Source organism: Muntiacus reevesi, chromosome 2 (genome assembly GCF_963930625.1).
Source record: "Muntiacus reevesi chromosome 2, mMunRee1.1, whole genome shotgun sequence".
In the NCBI taxonomy this organism is placed as follows: domain Eukaryota; kingdom Metazoa; phylum Chordata; class Mammalia; order Artiodactyla; family Cervidae; genus Muntiacus; species Muntiacus reevesi.
The window spans coordinates 273,221,002-273,246,145 of NC_089250.1; the positions used below are offsets into that span (position 1 = coordinate 273,221,002).

A 25,144-nucleotide genomic window follows, 5' to 3' on the forward strand; every position below is an offset into this window, starting at 1 on the left:
CGGGTGGAGGAGCAGTAGGGTAAGGGAACCCAGGAGAACTACTCTGTCACATGGCTTGCAGTCTTGGGTTTTATGGTGATGGGGTTAGCTTCCTAGTTGTCTTTAGCCAATCATTTTGACTCAGAGTCCTTCCTGGTGGTGCACACCTTGTTCAGCCAAGATGGATGCCAGAGAGAAGGATTTTGGGAGGTGGTTGGACAGGTGGTGTCTCCTTTTGACCTTTCCTGAACTCTTTTGGTTGGTAGAGGCTTATTAGTTCCCTGTTCCTTACCAGGACTGCCTGTTGTAAAACAACTCATGCAAATAGTTACTATGGTGCCTGGCCAGGGTGGGAGGTTTCAATCAGTGCAATCCCCTAACAGTAGCGTACACTCAGAGAAACACAAACACGTATATAATGACATGCACCCATAAAAATGGTGATTTTTGTCACTTGGGACCACTTGAATTAATGTAGAGAATATTATGCTAAGTGAATTAAGGCAGATAGGAAAAGACTGATTGTATGGTCTCGCTTATATGTGGAATGTAAAAAAGTGAAACCACTAGTAGCAGACACTGGGATGGTGATTATCGGGCTGGGAGGTGGGGAAGATGGGGAGATGTTGGTCAAAAGGTAGAGACTTTGAGTTGTAAAATAAGGGAGTCCTGGAGAGGTGTGTGGAGCACGCTGACTGTAGTTAATCCTATTCTGTGACTGCATGCTGGGAATTTGTCAGGAGAGTACGTCGTCTGTGTTGTCACCACACACAGATCATGGGAATTTGGAGGTGACAGATGTGTTGGTTCGTGGATTGTGATAAATATTTCACAGTGTAGACATGTGTCACATGGTCACATCGTGCATGGTATGTATACACATCCCTTCTTGTTAGTCTGTTCTGTGTCAGTCAGGCTGGAAAAGAAGAAAGTGGGAGGTAGGCTGGACTTGACCCCTTGAGTGGTGCTCAACCCAGGCTTCACATGAGATCATGAGGCATTTTGCCCGTGCCTGTTTCGTACCCCTCCCCCATGAGACACGCTCCTCAGGATCTCGTGTGTGGCCTCGCCCCAGGAATGTGCACAGGCCACAGATGATTCCGATCTGGATCCTGCATTGAGCACCAGGGCTCTTAGCCTCCACTTCTGAGACTGAGATCAGGCCCTGGGGGCAGGGAGGGCACTCTGCTCTGAGTGGGGCTGAACCCCGCCTGCTGTGTGACCTGAAGGGCATCGTGGGGTGAGCGGAGGTGCCCCCTGCTGCTGTGTGCATGAGGCCGCACCAGGAGGGGAGTGTGATCCGAGGGAAATTGTGGGAAAGTCCCGTGTTGGACTCTGTGCGGGAGTTGACTGTCCTGAGTCCCTCCTGAGACAGTGGGCACAGGGGACTATCTGTTCCTCATGGTGAGGGCTTCCCTGTGAGTGTGGTTGGGGCTCAGGAAAGGGATGTGTTGACTCTAAGCATTAAATAACATGTTTTCCACCTCTTGACACCCCTCTGAAGACTCGTGTTAGCTGAGGAAGAAGCCCAGAAGATGAGGAAGGTGAAAGAAAACGTGTCAGGAATGACTCTTTCTCAGGTAAGTTCATATTCTCAGTGGATACTCAGTCTGTCCTTCCTGAAATGCCCTTCTCTGAACTCCCTAATCATGTCTGATTCTGAAGTGTCCTGTCTGACTCCTGTACAAGCGCACTCACCCGGAGCCTTCCCTCAGGGCCTGTCGTCTCCACTTAGATCCTGTGTCTCCATGACCCGGTGACCTGGCCTTTGTGAGGAGGCTCCCCTGGGCACCATCCTGGGCAGGGCTTCTCACCCACGGGTTGGAGACGGGGTCTCAGTGCTGTTGGACAGCAGGGATTGCTTAGGGCCCATCTGGATGCCCTGTCTGCTCTCTGTCAACCAGGGTAATGAAGCTCCACATAGATGGAAGGTATTAAAATGCATAATACGTGCCAAAATCTGGAAAAGAGTCCATCAATCCTACTTTTTATAGTACATTTAAAACTAAATGAGGACCTCCTTGAAAATCTTAAATGTTTGGGAGTGAAATGAAAAGTTCAGAAAGAGATCTCTGGGCTAGAGAGTGTTTCATTACAGCATCTAATTTAAACTATGAAATATAGTTTGCTAATTATTTATTCTTCCTTTCTGGCCACATGATGCAGCTTGCAGGGTCTTAGTTCCTTGAGGAGGCATTGAACCTGAAACCCTGTGGTGGAAGTGCGAGATCTTAAACCCTGGACCGCAAGGGAATTCCCCCAACTTTCCTAATCTTGATGCAATATTTGGTCATGGAATGAAAAGATAAAATTTGGATTTTGTTAATAACTACATACCTAACATTAAGAATAAGATAATATTACTATATTTAAATATACTTTTCTGCTGTATTGGCTCTTCATTGCTTCAGTGGCTTTTATCTAGTTCTGGTGAGTGGTGGCCACTCTGTAGTTGAGGTGTGTGGGCTCCTCATTACGGTGGCTTCTCTTTTCTTGCAGCCCAGGCTCTAGAGCGCGCTGGCTTCAGTAGTTTCACCTGCTGGGCTCTAGAGCTCTGGCTCAGAAATTGAGGCTCACAGGCTTAGATGCCCCTTGGCATGTGGGATCTTACCGAACCAGGGATCAAACCTGTGTCTCGCGCTGCCCAGTGGATTCTTTACCACTGAGCCACCAGGGAAGCCCTTATATTATTTTTACATACAGCTATTTTATAGAGGTTAGAATAAACCTTCTGTATATTATTTTCTGCTTGTATTTTCATTTTTTTGAGCTAGTGTAAAATAATATTGACGACTTCCTTGATGGTACAGTGGATAACAATGTGCCTGCCAATGTACGGTGCACGGGTCCCATCCCAGGTCCCGGAAGATGCCTCAGAGCAACTAAGCCCATGTGCCACAAATACTGAGTGTGAGCTCTGGAGCCCGGGAGCCATAACTACTGAAACCCACATACTCTAGACCCTGTCCTCCAAAACAGGAGAAGCCACTGCAGTGAGAAGCCCGTGCACTACAGCTGCAAATACAGAAAGCCCGCTCATAGCAACAAACCCCGCAAAACTAAAATAAATAACTTAGAAAAGACAAAGAATGGGGACAAATTACTGAAGTACAAATTGATGCATTTTTAATGCCCCAAAGATGCGGAAATACACGTGAATAAAAGAAAATGGGAGTATCATCCCAGAATGTGTCAAAAGGCATCTCCTTGAAGTAGGAAATGGCCACCCACTCCAGTATTCTTGCCTGAAAATCCCATAAACAGAGGAGCATGGGGGGCTACCATGAGGTCGCAAAGATCTGACACGACTGAGTGACTAAGGAGCAGCAACCTCCACACACAGCAGAGTGAGCTCTGAAAAACAAATCTAAATCTCTGATTGACCTCCTACAGATTCTTCAGTGACTTCCAGTTACTTTTGGAATAAAGTCCTAAATCCAAAGACCTTGTAGAAAGCAGCCTCTACCTGGCATCACCCCTCTTTGTTCCCCGTGTCCCAGTCAGACTGGCTGGCTTTCTGTTCACTAAATATCTTCCTGCCTCAGAGCTGGCACAGCCTGTTCTTTCTGCTTGCAACACTCTTCCATTTCCCACCTTGCCAATCCAAGTGTTTCTTCTTCGTGGAGACCTTGTTTGATTTCTTGATGTACGTCAAAACTTTCTCATAAATCTTCTTTTAGCACCAGGCCTGTTTCAGAGCACATGTTGCAATAGTAATGTTAAAATTATGGATGTCATTGGGTGGCTGACTGCTAGACCATAAGCTCCATTATGTTCACTGCTGTATTCCCAGTTTGGGGCCCACGTTGAAACTCAGTAAATTTGGATTGAAAGAAAAAGTAAACACAATTCTTCCTTGTTTCAACCAGTTGTGTGTTTACATTTGCATGCATGAATGCATGGGTCTATAATTCCATGCTTTTATTACAGAACATCATCTCATAAACATGTTTTATGCTTTGTAGCAGCTGCACTTGTATCTTAAGTGTTTTCCATTTCCTTAAGTTTTTTTCTACCTCATCACGTGAATGATGGAAATAGTAGTAAGAGTATTGACATTGTGTGGTTGGAGGGAAGAGGGGGTGACCCTGTACAGTGACCATTTATCCTATAGTCGTGTCTGACTCTTTGTGACCCAGTGGGCCGTAGCCCTTCAGGCTCCTCTGTCCCTGGAATACTCCAGGCAAGAATACGGGAATGGGTTGCCCTGCCCTCCTCCAGGAGGATCTTCCCCCCCCAGAGATATCAACACCACGTCACCTGCATTGCTGGTGGTTTCTTTACACTGAGCCTCAGGGCAACCCAGATACCTACTTAAGATACTGTATATTACAGTGTTCCCTGTGCATTCAGAAGGAAGTAGATAGTAAATTGATTTGTGAATATTTTTCTGTCCATCTATCATGTCTATCTTTTCTTGGGTTGACAAAAGATCTGGGATTCTACAGCTCCATTGCCCTTCAGCTTTCTTGAACTTATTTCAGGTATCCTCAGGGAACTCTCTCTGGATGCACTTTCCTGCTCTGATACTTAACTTGTTGATTCCTTAGGTTCAGTTGTCAGGTCCAACCACGTGACCTCAGGTGCTGTTGCCTCATTTCTTAACTTTTTGATCTGAGCGATTTCTTAGAATGACAGAGTTTTCTCCCTAGTCAGATGGACACAGATCTTTCTCTAACGTGCTATTATGTTGATGATAAATTCATCTGTGCAGAGTCTTTAGAGTAATGCTTAGTGTGTAGGAAGTGTTGAAACACCTGTCATCAGTGTGATGATGTCATAATCATCACAATACGTGTTCTTTAAAGCCAGTGTGAACTTTGTCGTCTCTGAAGACACCAGTTTTGTAACTCATCTAGATAGTGAATGTCCCTCAGTGTGTAGAGTGTAACACTTCTGTATAGACAACTCACTGAATGAATTTTATTTGTATATTCTGCATGAATTATCCATAAAAGTGACAAATTCATGTTGATTGGAAGATGTCATAGTCTTATGAAACAACAGGGAAATTACCTGAATTGATAATTACCCCTCTAACCTCTTCTCGTTTCGTGTGAAAATAAGAATCCTCCTCAGTGCCTGTTAGTGAAATGTACTTTCATTTCAGACACAGTTGACTGTCGAGGATGTGGACATCAAGTTCACTCCAGAGGAGTGGGAATGCCTCGACCCTGCTCAGAGGGCCTTGTACCGGGACGTGATGGAGGAGACCTATAGGAACCTACTGTCTGTGGGTGAGAATCACTTCCCTGAGAAGTTGGAATCTGGTTTGGGGGTATCTCTGCATTTTCCCTCTGTGTCTCTTGGGAGCTCCTGTTGTGCTTGACTGAGTTCATAGCCTTGTCCTTTCTTCAGGTGATCTGCCTACTGTGTGATACACTAGTTTCTCCACAGCTTGAGTATTTATAAAGCTGATTTCGAAGTTTAAAATATCCAATTCCCAGTTTTCTACCCCCATGTTCTTGGTTCACTAGTTCTTGGAAAGGAACTATGCATGCATGCCTGTGTGCTCAGTTGGTACAGTAGTGCCTGACTCTTTGCGACCAGTGGACTGTAGCCCTCCAGGCTCCTCTATCCATGGGATTCTCCCGGCAAGAGTACTGGAGTGGGTTGCCATGCCCTTGTCCAGAGGGATCTTCCCCCACAGAGGTTGAACCCACATCTCCTGGGTGGCAGGTGGATACTTTACCTTGGAGCCCCGGGAAAGCCCAGGTATCTGCATATTATACTGTATATTCTACTGTCCTGTGCATTCAGAAGGACGCACATAGTAAATTAAGTTGTAAATACTTTTCTGTCTGTCCAAAATGTCCATCACTTCTTGGATGACAAAAGATGTGGAATTCTACACCTGGCAATGCAGGAGACACAGGGCCTAGGTCTTCTCTAAAGCAGGCCTCTGAGCTTGCTTCTAACCTGTCTGGACACTGCCCTGACTGCCTGCTGTGAGTGCAAGGCTTGCAGCACCAGAGATAAGATAGGGGACAAATCTTGAGATTGTTGAGCCCTTGGAGGGGCCCTAGCCTACTCAGCCACAGGCTTAGCAGCATTGTAAGTTTTGTAAGACAAGCAAATAGCATTAACAATGCAACCAAGGCTGCTATTTGCTCACAGATTGCTGATGAATACAGTTAGCATCCTGGGATTATAAGCGGGAACCCCAAACTGCAATCTTTTAGTCTCACCCATGACCGTAACATGCTGCCTGGGACCTTTTCCCCACTGAGTCTCTAGATGGGCTGTGTCCTGGGATTTTCCAGCACTGTTTGAGTCTGGATGTTGGTCAGAACCCAATTTGGTGATATATCTTCTGCTGTGTTTCTACTTCTTTTTTCTTTTAATGTTAGCATATTGAAAGTCAGCTTGATAATTCTATAATAAGTATTTGTATTATTTATTTCTACAGAACCAGTGGCTTATTTTGTTAACACATCTTTGAGACAAAAATGACACATTTGGCAAAATTTAATTGACCCTGTGAGCAGTATTTGTGAGACAAAAATGCCACTCTGTAAGAAGAAAGAGGTTAAGGTTGAGGAAGTTTTTATTCCCTAATAGGAAGATTTGCCTTACTACTAGTTAGCTGATACATGGGACGTCTTCACTGGATGGTGTGAGAATTGGAACCTTAAATTAAAGAGGGCTGTACCTTTAGAAGTTAATGAATGTTTGTGACTCTCGCCTGTTGAGAAAGGATAAGAATCTGCCATGCTGGATGAGAGGCTGGATCCTTCTCTCTCCTACCATGAGGTACATAAAATGAAAGGGAAACTTGCTCAGTCGTTTCGAAGTCTTTGCGACCCCCTGGACGATAGAGTCCATGGAATTCTCCAGGCCAGAATTCTGCAGTGAGTAGCCTTTCCCTTCTTCAGGGGATCTTCCCAACCCAGGGATTGAACGCACGTCTCCCCTTCATTGCTGGAGGATTCTTTACCAGCTGAGCCACCAAGGAAGTACATGAGGTACATAAAGCGATCTTAAAATTGTCTGAAGAGAAGTCACAACTGGAAACAGAATAATGCGATTAGTGACGATGGTTGTCCATATTACAATGTCAAATTATCTATTAGCTGATCAAACTCTCATTTTTTAAGTGGGCTGTCTCCTGAGCTGACCCACATCTCTTAACAGTGTCCCCCACTGCCCTTTCTGTCTCCGTTATCTCTGTCCTGTTGTGGCATTTCACCCCTCCCACCCCTCTGTCTCTCTCTCCATCAGCTAGTCCTCTTCTAACTTCCCCTGTCTCTCAGTGGGGAGGGGGAGCCCAGCTTCCCCCACTCCTGCCCCCACTCTAGCAAGTTTCTTTACCCCTTCAGATTCTTCTGATCAAATGAAGACCCCCATCTCCCCAGATGGACAATCTATGATTTTTATCATCCGTCTGCCCCTGTTAATCACAGTCAATTTGAGCACTGTTTGCTCTGTATTTTAGATATAAAACTGTGACTATAGAAAGGGAAGATAAGTTTTTTCACACAGGGATTGCTGTGATATTATTTAGACTCTGGAGAAAACTGGTTAAAATGATTTTTCCTTTTTTTTTTTTGAAAGTACAAAACCATTTCTTTTTGCATATGGAATAAAACCAGCTAGCTTCTTAAAAAGCCCTGCCTACAGAAAATTTTGAAGTTAACCTTTACCAGGGATCCCAGATGACTCTAGTGGTTAAGAAGCTGCCTGCCAGTGTGGGAGATGCAGGAGATGTGGGTTCAATTGCTGGCTTGGGCAGATCCCCTGGAGGCGGGAATGATAACCAACTCTAGTAAAGTCAGAGACATTGGAATGAAAACTGACCTTTTCCAGTCCTGTGGCCACTGCTGAGTTTTCCAAATTTGCTGGCATATTGAGTGCAGCACTTTCACAGCATCATCTTTCAGGATTTGAACTGGCTCAGCTGGAATTCCATCACCTCCATTAGCTTTGTTCGTAATGATGCTTTCTAAGGCCCACTTGACTTCATATTCCAGGATGTCTGGCCTCAAAGGTTACTTTTGCTTAAAATGTATATTTACTTCATGTGAGAAGGCAATGGCACCCCACTCGAGTACTCTTGCCTGGAAAATCCCATGGACAAAGGAGCCTGGTAGGCTGCAGTCCATGGGGTCGCTGAGAGTTGGACATGACTGAGCGACTTCACTTTCACTTCTCACTTTCATGCGCTGGAGAAGGAAATGGCAACCCACTCCAGTGTTCTTGCCTGGAGAATCCCAGGGACGGGGGAGCCTGGTGGGCTGCCGTCGATGGGGTCACACAAAGTCGGACACGACTAAAGTGACTTAGCAGCAGCAGCAGCATGGTTATTATGACATGTCTGTTCTCTGCATTACATCCTATATATTGTTAGTTTACATTTCTTTCCCAAGAGTTTGTCTCTGATTCTAGTTAATAAATTTTCAAATAATTTTACTCTTTTATAGCGGATTCTTTGCCTCTTAGCCATAAGAAACGCCCTAAAGCTTGTTCCTTTACATGTATCTTAGAGCCGATGAACCGAGTAAGTAAATGATACTATATAGATGGCAGTTGCTATATTGAGTGGCTGTTATTTAAGTAGAGATTGTTTCATTTATTAATTCTTTGTCATTTAAAGATGACAGTCTTAATGTTTTACACAGTATGACATGAACCACTTCTTGTTATAAAATGTCTATACGTCTGTTTCCTTATAGATTTATAGGAAGTATTTAGAAAAGTGTTCTTTTTTGTAAAAATTATTTTAGGGAATTCCCTGACAGTCCAGTGGATAGGATTCAGCACTTTCACTGCAGTGATCCTGGGTTTAATCCATGGTTAGGGAACTAAAATCTCATAAGCCCTGATCGAGAGAGGGGCTGTTTTGACAAATTCTTTATTTTCACTATGCAGTATTTGTTGAACAGTTGTCAACTGCCATTTATGTTTTACAGTATTCGTTAGAATGCTTCCCTCAGATTATTTACCATTACAGTGTATTGCCTTGTTGATCCTTTCTTGCTGATCGCTCAGTCCTGTCTGACACTTTGTGGTGTCATGGACTGTAGCCCACCAATCTCCCCATCCGTGGAATTTTTACTATTTTTTTATCCTCAATTATGAGACAGAAGTGTGTTTACTACCAAGTAGAACGAGCTTTGAGATCATGGTGAGAAAAGTCTTCTTGAGAACTGACATGGGTTTGCATAAAATGAATGTTTTCCTGATTGTGTCTTTCAAACTTGGGTACCCTAAAATTAATTTGAATTCTGTGTGATCACTCTTTTCTTTTTTTAAAGAGTTGTATTCCGATAATGTTCCTTATGTTTTTAAGTTCATCATTAGGGAGATTCATAATACAGTTTAGGATGGGTAGGACTTTTGGTATAATATCATGTGTTCAACAGGAAAAAATTTATGAATTGTGATTAATAGGATACCTATGGTTCTTTATATCTTGTAGATGTGTCTTGTATAGATATGACCATGAAATTACAAGCAAAAGGAAACAGTGGAAAAGGAGAAATTTTTCAAAGAGTGATATTTGGGAGAGCCAAAACTCATGAAAGTAAAGATTTTTTCCTCAGGAAGATACAGGAAACTGCAGATGGTTTTGAGAGTCTGTGGAGAGAGAATGAAAGAAGAGACAACGGAATATCAATATCCCATAACAAAAATCTCACTGATGGAAAAGATCATCAGAGTAGAAATGATGTAGGAAAAAAGCCTGTTGAAAAGCATGGATCAAACTTTCATCATGACTTGCATATGCTTCAGTCTGAAGGGACAATTTGTGAATGTAGTCAAGTTGTGACAAATATCAACAGTAGTGCCTCAGATTTGCCATCTCAGAGAACTCATAATGTCTGCAAAGGCATTTCTCATAAAAATGAGTGTGCTGTTACGCATCCCTCAGAACAGGCCCCAGACCAGGAAGGACATACGAAAAAATCTTACAAAAGTAATGAGTGTGGCATAACCTTTCTTCAGCACTCAGAACTCACTAGACATCAAAGAATCCATACAGGAAGAAAACCATATAAAGCTGACGTATGTTGCAAGGGGTTTAATGATAATGTGAGCCTTGTAGTTCATCAGAGAAATCATACTGGAGAGAAACCGTATAAATGTGATGTATGTAGCCACAGCTTTAAACAGAACACAGCGCTTCAAATTCATCTGAGAGTACATACTGGAGAGAGACCATATAAATGTGATGTATTTGGCCACTGCTTTAAGCACAATGCACACCTTCAACAGCATGGGAGAACTCATACTGGAGAGAAACCATATAAATGTGATGTGTGTGGAAAGGCCTTTACTTGCAAAGAAAGCCGGGCACTTCATCCGATCCTTCATACTGGAGAGAAACTATATAAATGTGATATATGTGGCTGTGGCTATACTCGAAAGTCACAACTTGGAATTCATCGGAAAGTTCATACTGGAGAGAAGCCATATACATGTGATGTGTGTGGCCATGGCTATACTCGAAAGTCAGACCTTGGGATTCATCAGAGAGTTCATACTGGAGAGAAGCCATATAAGTGTGATCTCTGTGGACAGGCCTTTACTCGCAAAGAAAGCCACACAGTTCATCAGATCCTTCATACTGGAGAGAAACCTTATAAATGTGATGTATGTGGCCGTGGCTATACTCGAAGCAGACAGCTTGCACATCATTGGAGACTTCATACTGGAGAGAAACCATATAAATGTGATGTGTGTGGCCGTGGCTATACTCAAAAATCACAACTTGGGATTCATCAGAGAGTTCATACTGGAGAGAAGCCATATAAGTGTGATCTCTGTGGACAAGCCTTTACTCGCAAAGAAAGCCACACAGTTCATCAGATCCTTCATACTGGAGAGAAACCATATAAATGTGATGTATGTGGCCGTGGCTATACTCGAAACAGACAACTCGTAGTTCACTGGAGACTTCATACTGGAGAGAAACCATATAAATGTGATGTGTGCGGCCATGACTATCCTCGAAAGTCACAACTCGTAATTCATCAGAGAGTTCATACTGGAGAGATTCCTTATAAATGTGATGTATGTGGCTGTGGCTTTACTGGAAAGAGACAACTTAGAATACATCAGAGTATTCATACTGAAGTGAAATCTTACAAATGTAACAACTGTGGCAAACTTTTTTTTGCATTGTCATCCTTAAATAAACATCAGGCAGTTCAAACAGATGAGAAAGCATCAAAATGTAATTTGTGTGGCAAAATGTTCACTTCCAGGTGTTACCTTTCAGTTCATCAAAGAACTCATACTGGAGAGAAACCATATAAATGTGATGTGTGTGGCCGTGGCTATACTCGAAAGTCAGACCTTGGAACTCATCAGAGAGTTCATACTGGAGAGAAGCCATATAAGTGTGATCTCTGTGGACAGGCCTTTACTCGCAAGGACAGCCACACAGTTCATCAGATCCTTCATACTGGAGAAAAACCTTATAAGTGTGATGTATGTGGCCGTGGCTATACTCGAAGCAGACAGCTTGCACATCATTGGAGACTTCATACTGGAGAGAAACCATATAAATGTGATGTGTGTGGCCGTGGCTATACTCGAAAGTCAGACCTTGGGATTCATCAGAGAGTTCATACTGGAGAGAAGCCATATAAGTGTGATCTCTGTGGACAAGCCTTTACTCGCAAAGAAAGCTACACAGTTCATCAGATCCTTCATACCGGAGAGAAACCTTATAAATGTGATGTATGTGGCCGTGGCTATACTCGAAGCAGACAGCTTGCACATCATTGGAGACTTCATACTGGAGAGAAACCATATAAATGTGATGTGTGTGGCCGTGGCTATACTCAAAAATCACAACTTGGGATTCATCAGAGAGTTCATACTGGAGAGAAGCCATATAAGTGTGATCTCTGTGGACAGGCCTTTACTCGCAAAGAAAGCCACACAGTTCATCAGATCCTTCATACTGGAGAAAAACCCTATAAATGTAATATATGTGGCCATGGCTATACTCGAAACAGACAACTTGCAATTCATTGGAGACTTCATACTGGAGAGAAACCATATAAATGTGATGTATGTGGCAAGGCCTTTAGAGTAAAAGGAAGCCTTACATCTCATGAGAAAACTCATACTGGATAGAAAGCATATCAATGTGATGTATGTGGCAAGGTCTTTAGTTTCAAATCAGCCCTTGCAGTTCATCAAAGAAGTAGTGCAGAGAAACCTTACAAATTAACAAGAGTGACAAAGGTTTTTGTGCGCAGTCATCCTTAACTCTCCATCAGGCAGTTCATACAGGAGAGAAAGCACAGAAATGTATCTATGGGGCAAAATCTTCAATTCCAGCTGTTACTTTCAGTTCACTGGAGAACTCATATTCGAGAGATATTTGTGGCAAGGCCTTTAGTCAAACTGCAAAACTTGCAATTCATCGGAGAATTCATACTGAAGAGTAAGCATATCAATGTGTTGTCTGTGGCAAGACCTTTAGTCATATTGGTAAGCTTGCAGTTTATCCAAAATCATACTGGAGAGAAACCATGTAAGTGTGTTGTGTGTAGCTGATCCTTTACTTGAAGTGCACACATGGAATTCATCAGAGAACTAATACTGGAGAGAGAACATAAATGTGATCTCAATGTCGAGGCTTGTAATCTAAACACAAACCTTGTGTTTCATCAGATAATTCATATTAGAGAGAAACCTTACAATTGAAACAATGGTTACAAACTTTAGTGCTTAGTCAGCCTTAACTCACCATCAGGTAGTTCATACAGGAGAGAAAGCATAGAAATGTGATGTATGTGGCCAGTGTTTTACTTAAAATGACCATCATAGGAAGCATCAGATAATGCATAGTGGAGAAAACTGTTACAAATGGAACAATTGTGAGAAGCAATTTAGTGCAACTGTAATAAGTGTGGTAAAGCCTTTAATCTGAGTTCAGGACTTATAATTCACCAGAGAATTCATACTGTATAGAAAGCGTACAAATGAATGCGGCAAAGCTTCTAGTTCATGTTCAGCCTTAACTGACCATTTGGCAGTTCATACAGGAGAGAAGCCACATAAATGGAATTTATATGAAAAAGCCTGCAGTCACAAGGCATGACTTTCCAGATCATTTGAGAATCAATACTGCAGTGGAAACATACAAATGTAGTGACTGCCGTAAAGTATGTGAAGTTTTTGACCTCCCGAAAAGTCAAATTGGAGGAAACTGCACAAATGTGGTTGATGTGGCAAAGGCTTGATTCTGTATTCAGATCTAACTAATCCTCAGGTAATTAATTCTGAATTTAAATCTTACCCAGGCAGTGTATGTGCTAAGTCTTTTGGATGGCATTCAGTTTTTTACAAAACATGAGAAAATGCCTACTGGCGAGATTCCATGCATTCAAAGCACAGTCAATCTCCATTGGAGGAAATCATGTAAATATGTGTAGCCAGGATTTCAATAACGGGCTGATCACTCCCATCATCAGAGAATTCATAATGCAAAGAAATCTTACAATTATGAGTGTGACAAATCCTTTAGGAGGCATACAGGCCTAAAAATACATCAGGTGACCCATACTCAAGAGGACTTCCAAAGATAATCAGTGTGGCCAGGCATTTTGTTTACACCTTAGGCTTCTTGAGAATATTCACAGTAGGTAAAAACTGTGTCAATGGAATAAGTATGTTGGGTTTTTCAGCAACAATCTGAATTCAGGCTTCAGTAAAGAAGTCATTTTGGAGAGAAAACTTACAAGTGACATGAGTATGTAAAACCTTTACTCGAGGTCACATCTCACCAACCATCGTATCATCCATACTACAGAGAAGCTTACTAGTGCAGACTATGTGGCAAGGCTTTTAGGTGCACAACTCAGTGTTCAGCAAATACTTTATACTTAGAAATGTAACTTTCTGTCAGTTGTCACTGCTCGCTCTTTAGGTATCTAAGAACATAGATCCTGTATATAAACCACACAAATACAATATTTTTTGAAAGAATTTTACCCAAACATCCAAGTTGGGAAACATTCTGGAGCAGTGCTTTACAAATGCAATGGAGGTGGAGAAAGTTTCAGCTTGAGATGAAGTATTAAACAACAAGGCTCCATAGTAAAGAGGAGTCTTGGAATTGGATGGGGAATGCCTTTCTGCAGGCTTCAGAGTGCACTAGACTTTAGAATATATGTTTCAGAGAAACCACACAGAAGCAATTTGCACACTAAAGCCTTAACCCAAAGATCAAAACGATGGAACCTCAGAGGGCAAGCTTATAGAAGTAATGAATTTTTTCATGAAGTATTCACACCTTGGGTGTGATTTATGCAGGTCAGAAACTACAGATACACTGAATTTGGAAATACATTTAAGAAAACATATTTCCTCAAGATTCCCCCCAAAATTCATATTGGGGAGAATTCTTAGAATTGTAATGACTTTTGTAAAACTTTGGGACAGTTCATACAACAGATCACACGAGATGACTCATTTTAGGAATAAATAAATCTTTAGTTTTCCAACAATTAACCTGTGTTATGGCAGTATAATTATTTTAAGTATGTTGAAACTTCATGACCTGTGGAAATGATCGCTAATCTTCAGTATGTATTTAATTACTTAAGTTTTCTTGAGAAGGTGATGTTATTATTTATGGCATGTCTGCAAGGTTTCAAAGCTTTTATAGCTTTCTTAGGGACTTTCATGATGGCTTCTGTGAAGAAAGCAGTAAGATGAAGGGGCAGACTTCATTAGGTGTGGTTCATTAATATCCATCTTTCATGGGTAAACAGGGACACTAAAATATCGAATTCAATGGTGTGTGAATTAGGATCAGTGAGGGACTGTGAACCATGTCAAACCATGACATGACTCAGCATGCTCATTATGTTCAGGATGCCCTTCTGTACACAGGCTACCGTGGTTATAGGACTGAATGCTGTACCATCTGACCATGCAAAGAGCAGGCTGGACATTAAGGAACTTCAGCTTTTCATGGGAGGAGAGTTGACAGTTTACTGGAGACTGATTACGTGGGAGAAATTATAGCAGGGAAATGCTGGTCATTTTCTCCCTTAACAGGCGATTGCCATTGCGAATAATTCTTGGAAATTGAAGAAAATGGAATCAAATGAACCAGAGGGTGGCGTGTGTATCTGTTTCATCATTGATTGCTGCCATTTATGTTGTACCTCTGTTTTCTTCAGAATGTATCGTAAGTCTTGTGATCTAATAAAATTTGTATCATTTTCCCCATAATCCTGAATGGATCATGTTTCTTCCAACAACACAGTTTTTCGCCACCTCAATACTTCATAACAGAAATGAGGAATGCACCAAAGGCTCTCCAGGTAGAAAGAATGTAGAATTTCTTTTCCTACTGACATCACACAATAGACAATTTTGGGATTATATACTAATACTTTGCACTTGAGTTATTATACCACACTCTGTCCATAACAAAACAATTATATTTCCCAATGTCCTCTTGTGCCAAAATGAAACTTAATAACATGTGCCTAATTTACATGAAGTGAAAATAGGAATAATAAATGTGCAAAAATTAGGAAATAAAAAACTTTGGAAATAAGGTTAAAAGTGATAGCTCTTTTTGAGCTGGGAGCATTCTGAAATAAATTATTTTTTGTTACTTATTTGTTATTGGTCATATAGTCATATCTCCAAAGTATGTAGGAATTTCCCAGATCAGGGGTCTGTCCCATGTCTCCTCTTTGGCAGGCAGATTCCTTACCACTGAGCACCAGGGAAGACCTGGAAATAGTTTAGAATCCACACTATATGATGGGAATTTTTTTTGTTTGATAAACTAGAAATTTCATATATTCAGTCCCCAAAATGTTGGTTCTTGTTACTTTGCAGTCACTGAAAGAACAAGATGGAACCAAACCCAAAGTTTGGTTTCGATTTTGAGACAAATGAAGCCATACGTTGAACTCTTATGAGAATGTTTGTTAACTGCTGAAGCTTTCTAATCGAAGCATGGTAGCCTTCCAAGCTGTTCACTTCAGTTCAGTCACTCAGTCGTGTCAGACTCTTTGTGACCCCATAGATTGCAGCATGCCAGGCTTCCCTGTCCATCACCAACTCTTGGAGCTTGTCAAACTCATGTCCATTGATGCAGTGATGCCATCCAACCATCTCATTCTCTGTCATCCCCTTTTCCTCCAGCCTTGAATCTTTCCCATATCTGGGTCTTTTGAAGTGAGTCAGTTCTTCACATCAGGAGGCCAAAGTATTGGAGTTTCAACTTCAACATCAGTTCTTCCAATGAACACCCAGGACTGATCTCCTTTAGGATGGACTGGTTGGATCTCCTTGCAGTCAAAAGGGCTCTCAAGGGTCTTCTCCAACATCACAGTTCAAAACAATCAATTCTTTGGCCCTCAGCTTTCTTTATTCCAACTCTCACATCCATACATGACCACTGGAAAAACCATACCTTTGACCAGATGGATCTTTGTTGGAAAATAATGTCTCTCCTTTCTAAAGTGCTCTCTAGACTGGTCATAACTTTTCTTTCAAGAAGCAAGTGTCTTTTAATTTTGTGGATGCAGTCACCATCTGCAGTGATTTGGGAGCCCAGGAAAATAGTCTGTCACTGTTTCCCCATTAATTGTCCATGAAGTGATGGGACCAGATGCCATGATCTTAGTTTTCCGAATGTAGAGTTTCAAGCCAACTTTTTCACTATCCTCTTTGATTTTCATCAAGAGGCTCTTTAGTTCTTTGCTTTCTTCCATAAGGGTGGTGTCATCTCCATATCTGAGGTTATTGATATTTCTCCTGGCAATTTTGATTCCAGCTTGTGCTTCATCCAGCCCAGCATTTCTCATGATGTATTGTGCATATACGTTAAATAAGCAGGGTGACAGTACACAGTCTTCACATACTCCTTTCCCTATTTGGAACCAGTCTGTTGTTCCACATACAGTTCTAACTGTTGCTTCCTGACCTGCATACAGATTTCTCAAGAGGCAGGTCAGGTGGTCTGGTATAACCATCTCCTGAAGAATTTTCCAGAGTTTGTTGTGGTCCATACAATCAAAGGCTTTGGCATAGTCAATAAAGCAGAATAGATATTTTTCTGGAAGTATCTTGCTTTTTTGGTGAGTCAATGGATGTGGGCAATTTGATCTCTGGGTCCTCTGCCTTTTCTAAAACCAGCTTGAACATCTGGAAGTTCATGGTTTACATTCTGTTGAAGCCTGGCTTGGAGAATTTTGAGCATTACTTTACTAGCATGTGAGATGAGTGCATTGTGCATCTTTGGCATGGCCTTTCTTTGGTATTGGAATGAAAACAGACCTTTTTCAGTCCTGTGGCCACTGCTGAGTTTTCCAAATTTACCTATTGAGTGCATCACTTTCACAGCATCATCGTTTAGGATTTGAAATAGCTCAACTGGAATTCTATCACCTCCACTGGCTTTGTTCATAGTGATGCTTCCTAAGGCCCACTTGATTTCACATTCCAGAATGTCTGGCTCTAGGTTGGTGTCACACCATTGTGATTATCTGGGTTGTGAAGATCTTTTTTATATAGTTCTTTATATAGGCAGCATAGGAAGCAGTTGTTTTTAAAGTCTAAAGGAGTCAGTAGTCAAACATCAAAAAACCACAGTAGGACTGTTTAAGAAAACAATGAATGTTTACACATGCTATGAATTTATAACATTCCTGCATGATACACATATGTTCCATTGTTCATATGGTTGTTGAAGACAGTAGTAGCTTACTATTTATCTATGTTACTAAACAGATAAATTACTATTTACTATCTTTTGCCTAAGGTATTTTTACAGTAGCCTAGTGAACATTATATATCTATACAAAAAGATCTTCAATACCCAGATAACCACGATGGTGTAATCATTCACCTAGTTGAGCTATTGCAAATCCTAAAAGTGCTACACTCAACATTCCAGCAAATTTGGAAAACTCAGCGGTGGCCACAGGACTGGAAAAGGTGAGTTTTCATTCCAACCCCAAAGAAAAACAATGGGAAATAATCTTCAAACTACCACACATTTGCACTCATCTCACATGCTCATGAAAGAATGCTCGAAATTCTCCAACCCAGGCTTCGACAGTACATGAACCATGGACCATGTTCGAGCTAGATTTAGTAAAGGCAGAGGAGCCATAGATCAAATTGTCAACATCAAATGGATCACTGAAAAAGCAAGAGTTCCAGAAAAACATCTGCTTTATTGACTATGCCAAAGCCTTTGACTGTGTTGATCACAACAAACTGGAAAATTCTTCAAGAGATGGGAATACCAGGCCTCCTAACCTACCTCCTGAGAAATCTCTATTCAAGTCAAGAGGCAACAGTTAGAAATGGACATTTAAAAACAGACTGGTTCCAAATCGGGAATGGAGTACGTAAGGCTGTATATTGTCATCCTGCTTATTTAAAGGATATGCAGAGTACATCATGAGACTTGCCGATCTTGGTGCACAAGCTGGAATCAAGATTGCTTGGAGAAATATCAATTATGTCGGATACACAGATGACACCAACCTTATGGCAGAAAGTGAAGGAGAACTAAAGAGCCTCTTGATGAAAATGAAAGAGGAGAGTGAAAAAGTTGGCTTAAAACTCAACATTCAGAATACTAGGATCATGGCATCTGTTCCCATCACTTCATGGTAAGTAGATGGGGAAACTGGAAACAATGACAGACTTTATTTTCTTGGGCTCCCAAATCACTGCAGATGGTGACTGTAGCCATGAAATTAAAAGACGTTTGTTCTTTGGAAGAAAGGCTATGACCACCCTAGACAGCATATTAAAAAGCAGAGACATAACTTTGCCAACAAAGGTCCGTCTAGTCAAACATATGGTTTCCCTAGTACTCATATATGGATGTGAGAGTTGGACTATAAAGAAAGCTGAGCGCCAAAGAATTGATTGTTGTGAACTGTGGTGGTGGAGAGGACTCTTGTGAGTCCCTTGGACTGCAAGGAGATCCAACCAGTCCATCCTAAAGGAGATCAGTCCTGAATAGTCATTGGAAGGACTCATGCTGAAGCTGAAACTCCAGTAGTTTGGCTACCTGATGCGAAGAAGCACCTCACTGGAAAAGACCCTGACGCTGGGAAAGATTGAAGGCTGGAGGAGAAGGGGACGACAGAGGATGAGATGGTTGGATGGCATCACCGACCAATGGACCTGAGTTTGAATAAGCTCTGGGAGTTGGTGACAGATGGCAGGGAGGCCTCCTGTGCTGCAGTCCATGGGGTCACAAAGAGTCAGACACAATTGAGTGACTGAACTGAACTGAATGAACATTATATGTTTGGAAATATTAGGTAATAAATAATAAATAGAAGTCCAGTTATCCAGAGGATATTAAACTGTTGATGTCACATTATAGAAATAAATAATGTGATCCATAGTTCAGTGTCAGCTGTAGTAAAATTTCTTTTTTTTTTAACAATATTGTGATGGTTTTTGCAGTACACCAACATGAATAGGCTATAAGCATACATATATTCCCTCCCTCCTGAACCCGCTTCCCTCCCTACCCTATCCCTCCAGTTCTTCACAGAGCAGTGGGTCTGGGTGCTGTATCATACATCAAACTCCCACTGGCTATTTTATACATGGTAATATATATGTTGCAATGCTTTTCTCTCAAATTATGCCATGCTATTTTGTTTCTTCAATAGGTTTTCCTTACCTTTTTTTTTCTGTCCACATGTTGTGACTTAATGTCTAATTTACATGTATTCCCTGCCTTACACTATCAAATACATTAGTTTGTGGGTTATTTTGAGATGTGTAAGATTAAAATGCACATAAGAAAATGAGAGGGGACATAGTACATGCCCTAAAAATCTGAAGAAATTTCCTTTAGGACTTGAGCTCCATACATTAATATATATAGAAATATTTATAAGTGGTGCAAAGTTGATGATTTTGGTGAAAATAAACTTTATCTTCTCAAGACTTTCTATTTTACATTCTGCTTTGTTGTCCACATCTGACAGAGCTTTCTGAAACAACAAAGAAAAGAAAGAAAATACATCCAGATTTTTAAAAAATAAACTGCCTAATTACCATCAAATGATCATCTAGTAATTTTGACATTCCATTCCACTGAGACGTATTGACTGAAGTATATATTTTGATGTAAACAAGTTTATCTCAAACATATTTGAAGCTAAGTCATTACAAGCATGGAACAGAAACACTTTATAAAGAAAAATGTAGTTCTCTTTACAGGAAAATTTTTTCTCTAATAAGTTTTTAAATTTCTTTTTGGCTGTACCAGGGGCTATGAATTCTATACATAAAATACATGAACTTGGCAGGGGCTTGCTTGCAGACAGGAGTCCTGACCCTCCTTGTTTTGGTCAGTGCACAGTACTCAATGTCTTGTCTCTTTCGGGCTGTGTTGATTTGCTTTTGCTGCACGTGGACTTTGTCTAGTTGCAGCCAGCAGGAGCTACTCACTGTGTGCAGGCTTCTCACTGCTGTAGCTAATCTTGTTGCAGAACACAGGCTTTAGAGCGCCCACTCAGTACTTGTGTTGCACAGGCTTGTTGCTCCGAGAGACGTGGTATCCTCCCAGACCACGGGAGCAAACCCGTGCCCAGTGCATCGGCAGGTGGATTCTTTACCACTAAGTGTCTTTCAACTGAGGAAATCCCAGTATCTTTCAACCAGGATTTGCGTGTATCTTTTAACTGGGGGGCTATGTATGTTAATATAATGCCATATAAAATTTGGTGTCCTCAACCAATAACTGGGTGACCTGAAACCAGGAGAGAATCCCCCAAACTTACCTGGAGCTGCTGAGGAGGATGATGGGCCCAAGCGGCCCTTCCTGGTCTACCAAGGCCAGGATGTCCAAAGCACAGAACGGTGCCTGCTTTTCTCCATCCTACATTCCCCCAGGGTGCACTGTTGCTGGGTCACTGCGGAGACTAGTAAGCTTTATCCTTGAAGAAGTGGAATGTCAAGACATTTTTCTCCTTAGAACTGTTAGTATGAAGTAGCCCATGCTAAGAGTTGTGTGTTTTATATTCTAGCTTGTCATTCCCACACAAAGCTAGTTCTTATTTACTTAAACTGCTAAATAATTCTAATTCCTGGAATATTCCTGGGTCCAGCCACCACCCTACATTAACCCCCACCCCACTGCCACCTACCCCCAGCCCTGCGGCAACACCAGGTTTTAGTTCCCAGGCTTCTGAATCGCTTCAGCCTCATGAGCAGGAAAGCTTACTTTTGATGGTTATTATCCCACAGAATTTCCAGCTTTTATTTTGAAACTGTTACAGATAGTTAGTGAAACTAATGATGAATCAGTGGTGGAACTCAAGACCTGAAACACTTTGTGTGTGGTTAGTCACTCAGTCATGTTAACTCTTTGGGTCCCCATGAACTGTAGCCTGCCAACTTTCTCTGTCGATGGTTTTCTCCAGGCAAGAAGACAGGAGTGAGTTGCTGTGCCCTCCTCAAGGGGATGTTCCCACCCCAGGGAGCGAACCCAGACTCCTCCATTCTGGGTAGATTCCTTTAGCATCTGAGCCACCCGTGAAGCACCAAGTACTTCTAAACCCTGACAAAATGCCTTGGCAACCAAAGGATGGAACATACTGGTATCTGCTCTGGCCCACTTGGGCCCGCCCCTCATGCCCAGAAGTGGAGTTTACAGCAAATGTTTTTTGTTTTTTGTACTGTTTTTTGTTCTTTTTATCTTGTTAAACTGCGCCTCTGCTCCCTATCCATGGTCTCCAGTCACTTTGGACCCTCCTACTCATCCACCCGTTCCTCCACCCCAAGTAAATTCAATTGTGGACATTAGAGGCCCGGGGTTTGAGTCCTTTTCATGTAAAATCCTGACACAAATAGTGCACGAAATACATAGTAGTTTATAGAGGAAAATAATTTTAATTAAAACATGACACTTTATAATTTTATAAATATCCTGTAATAAGTGTTCAGGAACTAGATTAGAATTTCGACTTTGGGGACTAGTGATAGAGCTACAGTTTCTTCTCAAGTGTTAGGGAGGCTTATTACTGTCCTTTTCTGGTTTATATGACCAGAGTAATAAATTGACTACAAAGACTCTTCATTTTAGAAGATTATTTTCAGTAATGCTAGTTACTTGTATCAGCACTAGAATCATTGTATCAGCACTAGAGTGAAAGAGAAATATAGAATGGTCACTGTGTTCTGTTGCCTCTGACTCTGAAACCCCATGGAGTGTAGCCTGCCAGGCTCCGCTGTTCATGGGATTTTCCAAGCAAGAATCCTGGGGTGGGTTGCATTTCCCAATCCTGGGGATCTTCGACTCAGGGAATGAAGCCTCATCTCTTGCATCTCCATTGGCAGGCAAATTCACACTGAGCCACCTGGGGAGCCCCTATGGTCTGATACTAGTGTAGAAATTTTTCTTTGAATTAAAGAAGTGGGTTTTTGTTGGATGTTTTCCAGTCCAATAAAAGCCACTGGGGATAGGGCTGAATTTTGGATTGCTGACATGTGCAGTGGGTAGTGCTGTGTAATAGTGGCAAAAGATCCTAAGAGATTGGAGAATCTGATGACATTTGAGGGATAATTTTACATTTTGTGCGTTAAGGTTGATTGCCAGTGCTAGACTCAAGCCTGAGATGATTATATGGGACGGGTGGGGCGAGGAGCAGTTATTGTTAAGTACCTCAGCCTTGTTCGGCTCTTGGCGACCCCATGGACTAAAGCAGCCAGGCTTCCCATCCTTCTGCATGTCTTGGGAGTGTGCTGAAACTTGTCCATCCAGTCGGTGATGCCATCCAACCATCTCGTCCTCTGTTGTCCCCTTCTCCTGCCTTCAGTCTTTTCCAGCATCAGGGACTTTTCTGAGTCAGGTTTTCCCATCAGGTGGCCAAACTACTGGAGCTTCAGCTTCAGCCTCACTCCTTCCAGTGAACATTCAGCACTGATTTCCTTTAGGATTGACTGGTTTGATCTCCGTGAAGTCCAAGGGACCCTCAAGACTCTTCTCCAGCACCACAATCCAAAAGCATCAGTTCTATGCTGAGCCTTCTTTATGGACCAACTCACATCCCTACCTGACTACTGCAAGAACCATAGCTTTGAGTATAGGGACCTTTGTTGGCAAAGTAATGCCTTTTGTTTTTAACACAGTGTCTGGTTTTATCATAACTTTCCTTGCAAGGAGCAGGCCTGTTTTAATATTCTGCCTGCAGTCAGCTTCAAAGGTGATAACAGTAATGAATTATTTATCCCCGCCGCCCCGCCCACTGCGCCCCGAAGCCTATCCTCTGGCTCCCGCTGTCCCCCCCACCCCATGACCAGGTTCCGCTGAGTCCCCGCCTCCAGGCCGCTCCGCTCTTTCACTGCGCGTGCGCGCAGCGTCCCGCAAACCCGGAAGCGGAGCGAGGCAAGTGGCGGTCTCTCAGTTCTGCGTGAGTTTCTCTCTTTCTAATCATACCTCCGGCCTGCAGTCTCCTTTCCTCAGTATCCCGAGCCTCAGCTTCGCTAGTGACTCTAAATCCCTGCGCCCTTCCCACCATCCCCAGCAAGTTCAGACGTCTTGATAAGCGGCAAAGGGGAGCCTTCATTTTGCTTTAAAGTTGCTCTGAAGCCGCTTCCAGCTTTTGGTCCACAGAGACGCTGCGTTTCGCTCCTCTTTCCTGCTTCAAACCATGTACTGACCTCACTGAGCCCTCTGTCCTTCCTACACCGCATACAGTTCTCTTCGACGAGGTGGGTTTATTAGCTCCGCGGCCCCCAGCCTCGTCCTCTCGGCCCCTGGCCGCGCCGACCATCCCGCTCCCGGAGAGGCCGCGTTGTCTCCCGGGTCCTGGGATTCTGGAGAGCCCGCCCCGCTTCTGAGACCCCCTCCCTGCCAGCCCTTCTGTCCTCGCGTCTCCTCAGGCCGGTGTTTCTGCCCCGTAGGCATAGTGATGTTGCCCTGACTCGTGTCGGGGGAGGTGGCCTGCGCCAGCCACGTGACACCCGAGGTTCTTCCGTCCCAAATTCCACCCGCTGCTGCTTGGCTTTTGCGGGAACCGGGCTTCGTATTCAGTCGCCATCCCTGTAAATAGTGGGAGAGGGGTTGTCAGGAGAAGTAGAGACAACGACTCCTAGAGAAATAGAAAATGAAGAAAAACATGAGGGAGAAGCGATGGCAATGAAGAGGACTGTGAGGAACTTGTGAAGAGAGAACAACATGAAAAAGTATCGGCCTTGAAGGTAGCGGTTAGGGGGAAAGTTTAGAGAAAAGCAGGATTTCCTGAGAGTTAAAGGTGAGCAAGATAGGGAGGTGTTGTTCGGTCCGAGTCTTCGCGAACCCTATATCTCCCAGAGTTCGCTCAGATTCGTGTCCGTTGAGTTCAGGGATGCTATCTAACCATCTCGTCCTCTGCCGCACCCTTCTATAGCCTTTAAGGGAGAGGAGCTGTAAATCAGAGGTCGCAAAGAGGGCAACAATGTAGACGCAGTTCACACAGAGAGCCCGCAAAGGGGATACAAGTGTTGGGACCTTGACTTACAGACAATATCCTGCTGAGAGAGAAAGGAGGCTCCTAGTGGTTGGAGGAGCTGAGAAAGGACGCTGATAGGTAGCATAGCCACTTATGGGTGCCAGAGAGTTGGGAGGAAGGGCGGGCAGAGATGGAGGAAGTAAGGCAGAAATACAGGGAGATTGAGGATCACCAGGGAGGTTGGAAAGAAAGCATCTTAACGGGGAACAGATGGCAGAGAGAGGCGGGATGGGAATCAGGGAAGAAGTAGAGGAGGACAGGCACAGCAGGAGAGCAGAGGGGAAGAGGAAGGGAGACGAGAAAGAAGTAGCGAAACATAAACCAAATGAAGGGGAAACAAGTAGTGTGCAGGTGGTGGAGGGGACTAGATCCAGAAGAGTGCTGAATCGATTGTATAAGTCAATTATACAATGTATTATTAAGTCGTGATACATTGATTTTTGGCTTTAAAATCTACTAAGTTTAAAACATTCTTTTTTAAATTATACAGATGAAAATGAGAATTGCAAAACTTCTGTCTGTAAGGCTTGTGCATTTTGTAATTATCTGTATTAAAAGATAACATTCATATGCAGAGGCTATAGAGGTGGGGGCTGCGGCAGTGACTTGATTCTCTCAGAGGTGAGTCAACCCCTTCCCTTTTTCTGGTGTGGAGTAGAGATTAAGAGTCATGACGTAATTTAAGCAGTTAGTCTGAT

General features: G+C 42.6%; 3 protein-coding genes across 4 annotated transcripts in view; all 3 read left to right on the plus strand.

Annotated features, from left to right (window-relative positions):
- Window positions 1-25,144, plus strand: part of LOC136161647 (zinc finger protein 665-like) — a 224,826-nt gene that overhangs the window by 159,795 nt on the left and 39,887 nt on the right. The window lies entirely within an intron of this gene.
- Window positions 1,515-23,498, plus strand: LOC136157612 (zinc finger protein 845-like). Its single transcript, XM_065919439.1, has 7 exons — window positions 1,515-1,559; window positions 5,090-5,216; window positions 9,398-12,021; window positions 12,213-12,379; window positions 20,445-20,557; window positions 20,715-20,879; window positions 23,257-23,498. Exons 1-7 carry the CDS (start codon window positions 1,515-1,517, stop codon window positions 23,496-23,498), a joined length of 3,483 nt encoding a protein of 1,160 aa, XP_065775511.1.
- LOC136161650 (zinc finger protein 665-like) overlaps window positions 23,313-25,144 on the plus strand; it is a 365,259-nt gene continuing 363,427 nt past the window's right edge. For both annotated transcript variants that reach the window (XM_065926668.1, XM_065926667.1), the window contains exon 1: window positions 23,313-23,366. The gene's annotated coding sequence lies outside the window, so the exon portion shown is untranslated. The remainder of the gene's footprint in view (window positions 23,367-25,144) is intronic.